The 16,008-nt window shown below is 39.4% G+C and overlaps 2 protein-coding genes and 1 pseudogene across 3 annotated transcripts in view; 1 reads left to right on the forward strand and 2 right to left on the reverse strand.

Annotated features, from left to right (window-relative positions):
• The window catches only part of LOC146454873 (uncharacterized), a 32,745-nt gene extending 32,059 nt beyond the window's left edge, over nt 1-686 (reverse strand). Inside the window, exon 1 of the mRNA XM_085094980.1 lies at nt 429-686. Within this exon, the coding sequence (XP_084951106.1) occupies nt 429-686 (258 nt within the window). The remainder of the gene's footprint in view (nt 1-428) is intronic.
• Nucleotides 1-16,008, reverse strand: part of LOC146454870 (uncharacterized) — a 234,341-nt gene that overhangs the window by 95,333 nt on the left and 123,000 nt on the right. Inside the window, exon 6 of the mRNA XM_085094976.1 lies at nt 11,895-11,966. Within this exon, the coding sequence (XP_084951102.1) occupies nt 11,895-11,966 (72 nt within the window). The remainder of the gene's footprint in view (nt 1-11,894; nt 11,967-16,008) is intronic.
• LOC146454876 (uncharacterized) lies at nt 1,124-6,033 on the forward strand (annotated as a pseudogene). The gene is made up of 3 exons (XR_014859158.1): nt 1,124-1,264; nt 3,119-3,210; nt 4,434-6,033. The product of XR_014859158.1 is annotated as an uncharacterized LOC146454876 (transcript).

Below are 16,008 nucleotides of genomic sequence, written 5' to 3' on the forward strand. Positions count from 1 at the left end.
TCCATAATTTTCTCACGCGAATGTAAATAAAACAAATAAAAATTCTTAAAATTTGCACTGTGGCTCGCATGACTCGCATGACTCGCGTGACTCGCATGGCTCGCACGGTGGCTCGCACGGCTCGCTGGCTCGCAGATTTCGCAGACCCTTACTGATGTTTATATGCATATGGAGTCGAATTCAAAACTACACTTCGCTCACCTTCCAGATCAATGAGACATCAGCGATTTAAGACATGCGTTTCAGTCAAAATTTAAGTTTACTTTTAGCTTCAGTACTGGTTTTCATACTATAGCAATTGTACATACAGCCACAAGCTTAATAATAGGTGAGAACATTTTTTGCATTTTGAAGCTTATAAGCGGCAAAATCTATCTTCGATCGATCCTGATTACCTTAAGACGAATAAAAATAAAGCAAGATCTTACCCTGCATTTGCTTGGAACCTTTGCGGAATGGCTGGTGTTCCTTTTTCTTTTTCTAGATGCATCAGCGTTGTTCACCTTTTCACAAAGCTCATCTACTTTGTTGACCAGTTGTTCCAGTCTTCTGTTTACTTCATCTTCCTTGTCTGCTCTCTCGGCAACCTGGGCGCGTAAAACCCTAGTTTCTTTTATGGTATCTTGCAACAGCAACACATAACTATACGAGAGCGAGACTTCTTGGCCGCGATTGATGGCAGACATGGTTTTCTACTGTAAAATAGCGACAACAGTGGCTAGTGCAGCGAAATCTCAAAACTCCCGCCACTTGCGAATGTGACAAACTTTCTGACAAGGGAAGCTTTCATAACAACACCATGTGATCATCCTTCTATTGTGTATCTCATGATGACGAGGCTGTTACCTGGGAAACAGCGCGGTGAAACTCGTTCCCAGTAGTAGTAGTAGAGTTCTTCTAGCTTAGTGAAAACTGGAAAACCACACTGAGCAGAATTCACCGATTCTTGATTTTGCAGTGGTTGTGGCTTCGATTCCGAACACGGGCTATTTCCTTTCCAGTGGAACAGGACAAAATATGCGTGGAGTTTGTGCGGGATATCAGCGGCGCTCTCAATCGTCTAGGCACAAGGAGAAACTTTTCTGTGAACATTGCAATGAAACTGTGTCGAAAAGCCAGTTTTTCAGGAATAAGCAATTGTATTTCAACGAAGCTTTTAAAAATTGGGGCGATGGACCAGCCAGGGCGACCTATTCTATGCCAGATCCCTTTTGATCAGCGTATTCGTCTGAAGATGAAACTATGGCTGAACAAAATCCGGAAGGTAAGCATGTCATGAACTTCTTGATGTTGTTGAACACTTGTGCTTGATAATTATGATAAATTCACAGTAGGTGTGTTACGTACCTTTTGGAAAGTACAGGCCTACGTGTTTGCTAACTGATTGATAAATTTAAACTGGCAAAATCTAAAATCTTTAACAAACAAACAAGCCGGTCACTGGTCCAAGGTCACTTTCTGATCAAATCAAGTGCATTATGGGTAACCAGGGCATCTTAATGAGTGACTGTAAAAATAACCACTTAGTTGGTGCATACATGTTGACAGAATCATCCACAGTTGGCATGGGCTGTTTTAAAAATGGCACAGATAGAATCTCATGCGAGAATCTCAGTGATTCTCGCGAGACGAGATTCTCGTATTGAGAAACGCAACTCTTGTCTCGTGAGAAACAAGACGAGACTGGTAACTTACTTTTGAGCGGTACTGTAATGGAAGACAGCTTGTACTCAGGAAAGCACAACAACTATAACTTGTCAATGCTTACATGTTGCTTTTTACCAAAAATAGAATAATCAACAAAAGCTTTTCCAGCCAAAAATTTTCAAATAAACAATACTTATGCTTTTGGAAGTAGTTCTAACAATGAGCAATTTTATTGCGTGCATTCAAACACACACATAATTTACGCAGACACTATTCAAAGCAATTGCTTGGGCTTAAAGTAATTGTGAGGCTTAATTACAGCAGTTAAAGAATTTTGCCTCAAATGATCAGATCACTTACACTACAGTAAAAAAAATGCATATCAAAATATTTTGAAACAAAACAGAAAGTTTTCATACTGTGGTGTTTTACCAGGTCTTGTAAAATCTGTTTGAAGTCCGAGGCTTGGTTTTGATTTCTAAGCAGAATTTAGATTCTTTCAAGTCTGAATGCAAAATGAATTTTTGTTGCCTAGAAGACCTCCATGTCCTCTATTTTGGCAGGGATATGTCTTTCCATTCTGAGTTCCACAGTATTATTTTAATTAAATGAAAACATATTTGTTAAAAATTGAGAACTGATCCACAAGGTGTTCCATTTTATAATAAAATCAGTCTTCTGAAACCAAGAGAGAAAGAATATCATTCTGTTCTTTTTCTGATCCCAAACACATTCCCAAATCTAGCCACTCTGCAGGCTTATGCGCATGGTGACATTGTGCTTTTGTACCGACTATTGTGAAAAACTGTGTCCAAAATTATTGAAACTGCTTTCAAAATTCATCTTATTTTGAAAACACTCATTGTTGTTTTGGGAATTTCCTTCTCATAAATAGTATTAAACCGTCCAGCAGATAATACCACTTTGAAAACCATTGCCTGTAAAGAAATCACTCTTGGTTTGAGCATATTTCTTTGGTCAAAAACCATGCTGAAGCTCATGTTTGGTTTCTATCCTTCCTGTGGCTATCTCATTCGTATCATTCCCTGAGAGACATTAACAAGGTGGCATCCACTTGCTATTGCAAATTAAAATTACCTCCTTTCACTAATCTTAACAAGAAGGCTGGGATTATATTACATTTTGACTAGATAAGAAATGGGGGAGCAGGGATGGCACAGTGGTGAGAGCACTTGCCTCCCACCAATGTGAACCAGGTTTGATTCCCGGACTCAACGTCATGTGGGTTGAGTTTGTTGTTGGTTCTCGTCCTCGCTCCGAGGGTTTTTCTCCAGGTTCTCTGGTTTTCCTCCCTCCACAAAAACCAACATTCCCAAATTCCAATTCGATCTGGAATCCGAGGGCCACAGGTTTGTCAGTCGTCAGACTGTTAAGTGTCACCCTCGTTAAACAAAGTTGATTTATGTCAAGGTTTAATTTTGCACTCTTTGTTTGACTGGTTTTTCTTCAGAGTCTTCCAGTGCTGAGCATTCTGAAAGCAGTTCTGGTGTGCCTGATCACGAAACAAACTCTCCAAACATGGAATCACAAAAATATGTTGAGGTTAGTGTTATTATTACAAATGTTAATGAAATACTTGTTGATCACCAACTGAAAAAGGTAAAAAAAGTCTTCTTGAGAGCAGAGTTACATTGTACAAGAACTAGGTTCCATTGACATGTTAGACAAAAATCAAAAAATGTGATCAAAATTTATATTAAAAAGGCTAAAGAAAGGAACGAAAATAATAATTATTATTATAACGTACATTATGTAACGACATGGTATAATCTCTTTGGAATAATACATATTTTATTTTAGATTTGTAGACTTTTGCTATAAAGCAGAGCTCGAGAATTTTTTTATTTTTTTTGGAGGTGAGGCGGGAACTAAGTACTAAGTACTAAGGCCCTGTTCAGACTAGGTGACCATGCCAGGGCCCTATGCCCAGCCACTTAATCCTTGGTGCCCAAGGAGCAGTCATATTTCTTATTTGTCAATATAACAATCTCCGTTTTGTTTACCGTCAGGACGCACGGGGGAAAAGCATGGCAACTGACAGACCAGTACCCATGCTAATGACCTGTGTCATTGTACTAACTGTGCTTGATCATGGTACTGAGATTTTCACTTGGGCACCAAATAAAAGCTATGGTCTGTATGTTCAGACTATTGCCTGTTCCAAAGAATGTTACCTAAACACCTAGTCTGAATGCGGCGAAAGTCTCATGAGGAGCGCTGTGATTACTAAACTGGAAAAGAGGAAATCGGAAACTCAACTTGAATAATCTTACAGAAAATGTAATAACATTTGTATATTTCATTTAAATCACTCAAACTTCATTGCCTTCTTTTGAGTGATTTTTAACAGAAAAAAAATTAATTATTGCAGTACACCAATGCAATGTTATGTAATTGCATGAGGCCAAGTAGAATTAAGGATTCATTTTCATATGTATTTTCAAAGTTTTTGCAAATTGCCTAGTCGTGCAGCAAATCATTTTTTGCTGTTTCTTGTAAGAAATGAAAGTTCACTTTGAGGAATTTCCTTTGTTGCTGTAGCACTTAATTTCCAAGTATTTTTTTGACACAATCTGGCTTAAAAAGTCAAACCCCAAAGAACCTGAAAGAAGTCATCGTTGCCGCAGCACAAAAAATGAAGAAACCAACTAAATGTAGAAATTGGGTGCTCAGATAATCAGTGGCAAGAAAATGCCCTCTGTTTCGACCAATTGGCATTCAGTAACTTTGCCCCGTAATAAAGACAGTTATCCTTTTTTCTACAGGATGAGAAAGATGCTCAAAATGTGGATGAGAAAGAAAATGCAGAAGATGAAGAGCCTGAATTTTGGGATGATTTTCCTGAGGCAATTCTTGATGACTTAGGCAAAGAACAGCCTCTCCCAGAACCACGTGACAAGTCTACAGTCTCCAAGAAAGTGACATCCCTGCTCCAGTGGTTGACGTTCTTTTTATCCTTCTCTAGCAAGCAAATTGCAAGATTAGCAACAATGGGCTTGAATGGCTTCTTCGTTTCCTTTTTCAGTTCTTGCATCTGGTTGGCACAACATGTCATTGTGGATATCTTGTTAAATTCTGCACTATGTTCCCAACTTCCCCTCATGTTCTATCAATGACAACTGGTTAACTTGACCATGATGATTTTGTTAAATACGTGGTGTGTCCCAACTGCTCATCCCTGTTTGACCCTGGTGACTACACTCAACGAATTGGAGGATTCGAGGATTGTTGCAAAGTGCTGTACGCACAAAGCTTTTAAGAAGGGTAAGGGAGCAAGGGAATGTGGAGCGAGGCTGGCAAAAAGAGTTGTGCGGTCAAACAGAAAGGAATGTTTTTATCCTTTTAAAGTGTACTGTTTTAACAGCGTGATAAGCCAGCTTGAGACCTTGCTGAAAAGGCCCAACTTTGCCGACAAGTGTGAGCATTGGAGACAGCGAGAAGTTACAAATGGGCTTATCAGTGATATTTATGATGGCCAAGTATGGAAGGATTTTTTATCGTTCAAAGGACAAGACTTCTTAAAATCACCAAGAAGTTTAGCATTTGGCTTAAATGTGGACTGGTTTCAGCCCTATTCAAGACGGAGTGATGTTTCAGTGGGAGTAATTTACTTAGTCCTACTCAACTTACAGTACCAAGGGAAGAGCGCTTTAAGTGGGAGAATGTAATTCTTGTAGGTGTCATACCAGATATGGAAACTATGCCTAAGAGTATAAACCCATTTTTAAAGCCTTTAGTAGATGAGATGCATATGTCAGCTCATGGACGACTGGGCATCAGTGACTGGTAAGACATAAGCTGCCTTAAGCTGCCAAGTGCATACAAATAATTATTGATGCCTTTGGATTCCGATGATCACCAGCTCCTAGCAGAAACCTACCAAGCTATGTACCCTGAGAAGCACATAGAACAGGGCATGGTCAGTGAAATGTGTAGAAAATATAGTTCTATCATATTAGCTGGAGAGAAGATTGGTTCTACATGTATGTTGGAATGCAGGTCCCTTCGATCGGCAAGGGTGGCTTCATGGGCAGATCATGATGATGAAATTAAACCTACAGCAGCGATTAGACCTGGCTTTCTAAAATTTTTCGTAGTGAGAACCATCCGATTCGAAGAGGATATCTACCGGAAGCATGTTTTTGCATGTGTCAACTGCTACAAAGAGGATTCGCAGAGGGAACTTTATCGTCGCCCTGTGGAGATCTGGAAATTAAGAACTTTTAATCAACCTGGACCTGCAAACTTTATGCCTGTGCAAAGATGCCATTGTAAGTTTGCTGCTGCATATGAGGAAATTAATGGAGTTGAGAAGCAGATAGTGTGTTCAATCCAGCGCACTTTCTGCTAATTCTATACATGTATCTATGTACCATGAATGATGATGTATTTTCACGAGGGAGATTCTTAAATGTAAGTAAATTATGATGTTGTTACTAGGAAACATTGCTTAACATCATATCTTGGAAATTCAGATTAGCTGTTTGGCCATGTTTGTTGTATCAGAAAGATTCGAAAGTTTTCTATTCACAATCATATTTGGTCTTAAGCTACTGGCCATTTGGCTAGATAAAAAAAAAAACTTTTGCATGGACACACTTCGCCTTGAAAAGTAGTTCACAGTTGTCGATATGCAAAACATGGTGTGTTCATTTATTAGAATTTCCATGATGTGAATAAGCACAATGTATGTCAACATTTTCTATTTTGTAGCATTTTTGTCTTCATTAACAGTAATTATTTAGGTCAAATTATAAAGAAAGGCTAAATTCTATCTGATTTGGAGAAAAAGGTGGGTAATCTACCTCCCTTCCTTTGAGTTTAGCCAGTTGAGGGCTAAATGTAGCCTAGTTCCAAGGTCTCTTTCTGTCTTTCATCTCGGTCTATCCATTTCGGTTACATCGCAGAAAGGAAATAATTTGGGAGGACCTGGGAGAAAGCCACACACCTGCCCGACTAGGCGATGTAAAATGCCTTAGCCGGCCATGAACAATGGCAATTTTTGAAAGTTAGATTTGTTCGCCCTAGGACGTCTTGCCTAGGTACATCAGTACTTTAGAAAATGCTACAAAATAGTGAAGTATGACATAATACTGTTAGCAACAGGAGTTCTGTAGGTAAAAGTCTTGTTAAGCTGGACCTATTTAAAGAGAATGGAAGAGACAATATAGGTCTTCTTTGAATGCATCAAAGTGGGCTGATACCAGTTTTTCATATTAATATCATACCACGATAAGAGTAGCAGTTGTTTACCCATTTTGAGTTACCGTAACTCAGGTTTAAGACTCAAGCTCAGGTTAACGTTATTACTCAAGTACTCTTTAAATAAAACAATACAGTTTAGCTTCTGTTAAAGAACAAAAGATTAATTTTTTTATCTAGAAAATGATGGCATGCTTTATACAATTCTTTCTGTAATACTACAGATTCTTACTTGAAAACTGTAACACTCTTGTATGGAGTTACACAACTTAGCTCAATATATATGTAATTAGGATCTTATTACTGTGTTTATTTTCAAGACTAGGAAAAATTGTCTTACTTTGAGGGGCGTGGCCTCAAAGGAAAGATTTTTAGGTTTAGAAGTCACAATAGTGCCAAGGACTTTTTGGGATCAGTTTTAAACTTGCTATTTTTCTTGTTATAAGTAGGCTTTTTTTGTCCTGGCTTGGTTAGACCTATGGATATTTTTGTGTATTCAACTACCTCTTTATTCGCACGTCCATGCCTTTTTCAACCTGAGTTTCAGGCCTTCCTAAGGGGAAAGGGTTGGGGGGGGGGGGGGAGGGGGTTGGTGCCTCTTTGAGACGCCAGTACGTCTCAGTACATTATGTCTAATTGCAAAACTATTACTGTAGACTAGGGTGTAGGTTGTTGACTTGACCAGATTTATGACTGTAAAATTTTACTCTACAACTTAGATGTTTTAAAATAAAAGGTTCTTATTGGATTGAAATACGCGGCCTTTAGAATCGCATTGTCTCCCTGTAAGTATTAGAAGTTCTACACTGCAGAGCTGCAGAGTTTATCGTTTTCCCCATTTTTGTATAAAATCCCATTAATTCTTTTTGAATCACTGAAGTTAGCGATTCCTCACATTTCTGAATGTGAGGAATGTCATGACGGGACCGGCTTCAGTTTTGGAAACAGTTCACAGCGTCTAAAATCAATCTCCTATTGATATTTATTGGATTCATTCTCCATCCATTTTCTGCCTTTTTGAGAATATTAGTACATTGTTTCGAGCTCTGATTTGAAAATCATGACCAGCTTTATTTCGTTAATTTTTAATGTAACTTAATGCTGAAAACACGCGGCCAAACTCTTCACTGTCTTTGTAACCATTTCAGCGTCCCACATCGCCGTGCTATCGTGTGTTTTCGTCATCCTAACCCTGTGAAGCTCGGGCGAAGAATTTTGGTTATATTTGTGACCGTTCATAAGATCGTCCCATACTTTGTTCATCCGAGTATTACTCTTGCTCCAAAGGCCCGTTACTTTAAAACCAAAAAGATCAAATAACTCCATTCGGTGCCCGAATATCAAATGTGAATTCTGTTGCGGCGATACAAAAAGTTTCAAATATTCAAATTCAATATAAAGAGTACTCTTGGCAAAGGGACAATGGGACGGGCAAGCAGTAGAAACTCCTGATTGTGTTTAAGAATGCAGCCAATCAAGAGTCTTTATCTGATCTTTAAGTCCCTTTGTTAACGACCTCAACCTCATCTTTACTTTACGTTACTTCATAAACATTGAACTTTACGAGGCTACGTAAAGACGCGTAAAGTTTATGTACAGCTTTGCGCAAATTTACGGTCCCTTCAAAAATTTGTAAATTTGCTATTTCGTCATTGTTCTGTTTTGTCCAAAAGTTAACGCTTAGTCTTCTAAAAAGCGCTAAAATTTCCAAACACTGTTAAATACAAGCACTAAATCCAAAAACGCGCGGTAAAATAATGTCTCGTTTCAAAGAAGAATGGGTGACGTAGCGCAGTTCTAGGTATATCACAGTTACATCGAGTAACTGCAAAGGCTTTACCGATAAAGACGACTTCGCCAAAAATTTCTCCGTCTGCAATTCTCCTTCGATTTGGAAGACTATCTAGTAATTGGACTAGTATTTGTCTGCATTTGTATTTAAGAAATTAAAATCGAAAAATACGGCACATTAAGTAGGACGTCGTAAAGGCGGCACTTTACTTTACCTTTACGACTCCTTAACAGAGCTTTATGGACTTACGCTTTACGCAACTTTACGAGAATGCGTAAAGTTGCGTAAAGTTCGGTTTATAGCTTTACGTAACTTTACGGCGTGTACTAAAGTTTAGTAAATCTGCCTTTTCGTGCTGTTTTTATTTGTATAGTACTGTTTTTTTTTTTTTTTAGAATAATTGTTGCTTATTATTTCAAGAAAATGTGTGGTTACCCCCAATTTTCGTTTTGGATTTGAACACTTCTTGCTAAGATCTGCTTTCCCAGCATAGTAATAAACAAAACAAAAATACTTCTTTATTAGTAGGCACCGTCCTTGTGTAAATTAAAAATAAATTGTTCTAAAAAAAAAGACCAAATGTTGAATACAATTTCTATTATGACATAAAATACAATTTTGAGGAATTTTCATATTTTCAGTGCCACTCTTTTTATGTCTCAGAGATAATTCTTGCAGGTATTAGTCTGAAATGTCAGCCGTCTCCTCCCCCTAACCCACAGGGGCGCGGGAGAGAGATAGTCTCTTTCTCCTGCGCCCCCCGTGGGTTAGGGGGAGGAGACGGCTGACATTTCAGACTAAGCAGGTATTAGATTTGAAGGGATGAGAGTGCACATGTAAATTTTTTGTGTTGCCCTCTTCCACTTTCAAGTAGGTAATTTCCCAAATATCGCCACCACCCCCCCCCCCCCAAAAAAAAAAAAAAAACAAACAATCAGAAAATCGATGTTGCAAAACAACTGCATATTAAACATTGTTAATAATTAATAATACTCATAAGGGAAATAATTATTTTTAGACCTGTTCCTAGGTATGCTAAGTGCCATGTTTCCAAATGTACCTATGGTTGCACTGACACTAACAGCAACAGAGAAAACAAGAGATATACTTTCAAATTCCCTAGGGATGGTGGATCCTGTCATCTGCATATCATTGCAGTGAACTCAAACACAAAGAACATGTTTTACACTGCTGCTGGATACCGACATGATGAAAAAGATGCTCTCTTGTCGCCTTACATCGCAAAGCTAAAGGTGCTGAGAGAGAAAGTGCCCCTTACTGTACTTTATTCCAAGTTAGAAATTTGTGGGGAATGCTTCAGCCATTTGTGATCGTCACTTGGGCGTGAAGCACTTTGCACCAATAGGCTCGGGAAATTTAGCCATTCAATGGCGTAAAACTGAGAGCTCTTTCACTTTTGTCTCAGTCAACGAAAGCTCCTGCGAAGATAGACTCTTTTTTTTTATTAAAGACTGCAATTCGTAAATGTTTTTATCTTCTGAAAACAAGGTTGACAGAGTTAAGTTCTTTTAGGGAAATCATCATCGAGCAAAACTTCCCTTCCCGATAAAAACTCTAAAGACTTTTGCCAACCCCACAACGTGTTTCCTTCACGAAACTAATGACAGAGTGGTTTCTAATTAAAACCGTCTGATTATAACAACTACACATGTTAAAAAAAATTACCGACGGTTTTTTCGGAGAATCTTTAGCGATTTTTTAGCGTCGGCCATCGTGGTGTATTTCTTTTATTTATTTATTTTTTTTCGCGCCAAGCCGCCAGTCACCCATCCCAAGCTCTGCCGCTAACATTTTCACTTCCGTTCTAGATTTCTTTTGTTAGGAGACTAGCCAATCAAGTCCTGTGTCCCCAGGACCTCCTTTCCCTCGTGCAAAGGCGCCACTGGCTAAGAGGGACAGGAGGCTCTGGGGACAAGAATGTCGAGAATACAAAAAAAAAAAAAAAACAAGAAACACTGAACAACATTAATACCAAACAAATTGTAAATGAGACAAGAAATGTTTACAGTGTAATACTAAATCTTTCCAATAGTTTGATCAGTAGTGCGTTAACACTGGTGTTTTCAAATATCAGCTCCTATCCTTCCCTGTTCTAGAGCCTAACACGCAGGCTACTCCTAACGTTACAGGATTTCACCAGCTGTTAAATTTTACAACGAACTTACGCCAGCAGGAGGGAAAGAGTTGCCACAAAGGACGTACATACTTTGTAAAGGATAGACTGTCACAGTTCAAAAGGTCAATTTCTCAAAAGCTTCTTTATGTATAACACGTTCGAATTTTCAGGGAATTCTAAGATTTCCGAGGTCTTTCAACTTTAATTTATAAGGCCGGTTCACATGATACCATGTGTATCCAAGCGTAAATCGTACGCATATTTTGGCAGCCGATATATTTCAACTTTGGCTGGTATATAATTAGGGCGGTTTGAACGAAAGAGTCCGCTCGATTTGACAAGAAAGCTGGTGCTCTGCAACATATTTCCTGAATCGGGACTCGTTTGGCTCTAACTCGTGTGTCAAAATACTGACAATATTCGTGTTCCGATACTGTCGGGCCGCAAAATTCGCCATCAGGTAGTAGCGTGCAACCCAGTCCTTATGGACTGCATTAAATAGCAGCTCGTCAGCAAAAAAATGTAAACAAACATTCTTCTGTTAACCTAAATGCTGTGATGGAACTCTCGTTCCCCCTTTGGTTACAAATTTATCATCCAAATGCTGTCTCCGTGTACACTGCGGGAAGGCTTATAAATTCCGCATCAAACCTAAGCAAAGATCTTTCAATTGCTTTCGCAGTTCAATAAATTTCCATTGTTTTTCTAGATGACCACGTCTTTTGACTTGTGTAAAATGCAAAACAGAAAGATAAAACAAAAACACAAGCAAAAAGAAAAAAGAGCAAGAGAGAATACAAAATAAAAACCAACAACAACAACACGAAACAACTTGTAAATGAGACAAGAACTGTTTAAAACTAAATCTTTCAAATAGTTTGGTCAGTAGTGAGTTAACAATGAAGTTTTCAATATCAATTGCTACTACATTTCAAACTAGTTTTTACTTTTTGATTGAGAATTGATTCACACCTAGTTACTGAATTGAGGCTGCACGCGAGAATATACTTTAGGAAAGATAAACACCAGATTTCTCAGCAAGCAGCACTAGCCCCTGGAGTTTTGTTTTACAGACAAAGGAGTAGTTATACTTACAGCTTCCACAGCTGTTTATTGTTATCAAAAACTCCTGTGGGTAGTTCCTTCAACTGGTTGTTACTCAAGTACCTACCAACAAGAAAATGAGGATTGTCCAAGTTCTTAGTAAGTTTACATGATATCCACACACTTTATTGGATACAACTTTTAAAAATACGACCGCGTCAGTTTATGGAATGAGTGAATCGACAAAATAGTCTTTACTTCCGACTACTACCTTGGTACTTGAAAACAAAGAGACAGTACGCATGCATTATTAATCAGACATAGAACCACTTATGAATGACGGGATTTGTTTTAATTTTTTTTTTCTAAGGAATATGTGAAATACGTGAATATGTGGAATTTCCAACTCCCTTGGTTGGGGGGAGGGGGGACTTTCCACTTTAAGATATCGTGCGCAAGGCCGCTACATTTCAAGTCATCCGTTATAAGTGCGACTATGCCGTCATTTAAATTCCCGTGTTACAGAATCAAAGGCCATTACAGCGGACAACCGATAAGGACTCAACAATCGTACAGTTACACTTAATTCCTCGCGAAGCGAGGGCCGAAGGCCCGAGCGTAGCGAGGTTAATAAATTTGTTGGGCCGAGCCAGCCCGAGCGGAGCTAAACCGCGCGAATTCGAGCGAAAAATATATTTATATATATGTATGTATGTTTATATATTTCGTTGAAGGTGTCCGCACTGTTGCCTAGCAACAGTGTAAAACAAAGTATGAATGACGTCAGACTGTCTGGCGTCCTCTGGAGCAAACTTTGCATACATCGGGAAAGTTTGCGTGCCGGACCAAATTTCAACTGCAATGTTCATCAATATTCACTGGATACAGAACTATCTCTCCAGAATCTTTTCCCTTTCTTCCAGCAATCTTTTTTGTGAAAGATTGCATTGAAGAAATTGCACGTTTTGTGGCAACCTCGTTCCCAGGGCCTCTCCTCTTCACGTCTTAGGGAGCGAGAGAGGAGAGACCCTGGTTGGGTCTGGTCACGTGTCTCCCAGAGAAATATTAGACCCAGGGAGGGGTCCTTCACTTGCTACTTTTTGTCAAGATTTATTTTCGACTCCAAAACCAGACTTCCGCTTTGCTGTGCGAAGCCCACGCGAAACTCATTCAACTGGCTATGTTTTTCAGTAGTCTTCATTTTGCGTGTCATTGTAACGTTAATCGGCTTAAAGCTTAACAAAGTCCGTTGTCTTGAGGCGCTGTACTTTGGAAAATCACTGTGTATAAACGACAAAATTAACAGTGGACGAACAGCGCCTTCCCCTTCAATTCATGGAGTTGTAATTGTGGCTTATTCTAGCTTTGAATGCGCTGATGAAAGATCAAATCTGAAAGACTAAGGAAGGAAACTTGAAAGGAATCGGGTCGATGTTTAGCTGTTCTGAGAGTTTCATTCGGGAAAACCTTTTAGCATAAGCGCAGTCGTTCGCGTCTCTGGTATTTAGCGTCGTTGGTTTGTTTACGTCCGCTTTTCTCTCGGGACGTAAACAAACCAACGATGCGAAATACTAGAGACGCGAACGACCACGCTCGTGCTAAAAGATTTGCCAGAAAGAAACGCTCTGTTAGCAGGGTTGCAGAAACAAGCAATACACAGGAAATAGTGCATAAGCAGAACACTTTCGGAAGGAGGATGGACGGTATTACAACATGTATACGGTAAATTTTTCACGGATCTTTCAATGAACAAAGAAAACCCTTTTGAAATACCGTAATCGTTACAAAACAATAACGAAATAACCTTTGTTCTAGTTGATGGCGTTAAAGTGAAATTTAGTCTGCGGCTACAATGGCTTCGAGATACATTTCCGGTCACGTTTGATTCTTTCCTGGCCGTCAACTCGAATGCGGCGCGGAAGACGACTTCTCGATGCACCGCTTGACTTTAACGATGCCTGACTTTCAGAGATCGTGGACTTGACGACTCTAAAAGTAAAAGTGGCAAAAAATTCACTTCGTGGAAGTGCGTCGCCGTAAAGCTCCTCGGCTGCCACTAGTAATAGTGACAATAGTCGATTCCCTTTGCTGTAAAGATTTCGCCAACGACTAGTATCTTCAACTGATTTACAAAGTCGATAGCAGCTCACATTCACAGATTCACTCGCTTTATTTATAGGGGTTTCTGAATGACCACTTGACATGACCTTTGAAACACACGCGAGTCGCAAGTTGACTTGACTGGGGCATGTTTTCCCATCTCCGGTACACTTAGTAAAGGCAAACTGACACTCAACCGCCCCTCTCTCAAGTCATTTATTTGTAATCTCCCAGATTCTGGGGGACACGTGACCAGACCCAACCAGGGTCTCTCCTCTCTCGCTCCCTGGGACGTGAAGTGGAGAGGCCCTGGGAACGAGGTTGGTTTTGTGGCCGCGGTAAAATAATTTTCCGTGGGAAATAAATTCATCGAACACGACAGCGCTTCACGCACGTTGTACATTTCGTCGGGTCAGAAATAGATTTTCAACCGCAAACTAGCCTGTGGAACCTCGAAAATACCATGCTCGTCAAAAAAGTGGCCATGTTCAGAAACCTTTTAATCTCCTCATTTGATGCTACATTACGAGTAAAGAGGGCTTTCCACCCAGCCCCAACTTCGCGAGGTTTTGCGAGTCACGTATTTCTAGTAAGCAATAAAGCATATAATTATAAACTGTTAATATCATTTAAGTAAAAATGTTGCAATAGAGGTGGACGTTGCGCTGCGACACAGTGTTTCTTTTTATCTTTGTCTTACCGAGCCTAGCATCAAATCCCTCGCTTTCCACACGACTGATTTCCCTCCACCCTCCCCTGTTCTAGAGCCTCACACTCAGGCTACTCCTAACGCTACAGGATTTCACCAGCTGTTAAATTTTACAAAGGACTTATGCCAGATGGATGGAAAGAGTTGACACAAAGTCGTACATACTTTTTGAAGGCTAGTTCAATTTCTCAAAAACTACTTTATGTACAATGTTCGAATTTTGAGAAAATTATAATATTGCCGGGGTCTTTCAACTTAAGGCCGGCTCACATGATACCAGGTGTATCCCAGCGTAAATCTTACGTGTATTACGACATCCAAATTTTTTTTTAATTTTTATTGACATTGTGGTTTGTATGAAAGTGTCTGCCCGACTTAATTCGAAAACTGGTGCTAGTTGACATATTTCCTGAATCGGCACGCCATTGGCTGTAAATTGCGGTTTGTACGAAACTGTCGGCCCGACTAAATAAGAAAACTGGTGCTCGTCAACATATTTCCTGACTCCGGACGCAAATGGCTGTAAATCGTCTGTGAAAATACGCAAGAGATTCTTTTTCGGATACTCTCAAGCCGCCAAATCTGTCGACAGGTAGTAGCTTGTAAACCGGCCCTACAAAAGGCATCAAATTGCAGCTTACCAGCCAACGACAAACAAAAAAAGATTCTTTTATTGATATAAACGGTGTCATCGAACTCCGTTTCCCCTTTTGTTAAAAATTTGTCATCCAAATGCTATTGAGATGTCCACTGCGGGAAGTTTTATCTATTCGGAATGAACCAAATATAACCAGAGATCTTTCAATCTCCTTTGTAATTCAAAAAATTTCCTCTTTTTTGATCTAAAGCATGCCCCCAATAAGTTCACAACACGAACGGGGACGCTTTTAAACGACCACGTCTTCTGACCGGTAAATTTTAGACTTCTTTACAGTTTTTATTACGCTGGTGTCATTTAAAGTGTTAAATGCTTCTTTCTTTGTGAGTTTTTCAATGCGGTTGCGTAATTTGTTGACACGAATTGTAACTTGTGCTTATGTGAGATATACTTTCTAATAGATAGAAATAAGTTAACATACTTTCAAATTTATGGAATCCAAAGTTGATCTCTGTTTAAACAACTTAACTAACATATTTCATGGCTCATCATCTGCCATTGCGTTCCTCTTGAATTTCTCATCCAAGTCGATAGTGACCAAAAGCGCAATGACCGCGACCAATCAGGCCTACGGAATGTATTGATATTGCGTAACGCGACAATATGGAGGACGCTTTCTTGGTCACTCTTTGTTTGTGTCTTTCTTATACCGGTAACCTGTGACTAGTGACCTGCGACCTTGTTGACCGCAAGCTGTG

The sequence above is a fragment of the Pavona decussata genome, unplaced genomic scaffold, assembly GCF_977016875.1.
Source record: "Pavona decussata unplaced genomic scaffold, jaPavDecu1.1 SCAFFOLD_299, whole genome shotgun sequence".
Taxonomy (NCBI): Eukaryota; Metazoa; Cnidaria; class Anthozoa; order Scleractinia; family Agariciidae; genus Pavona; species Pavona decussata.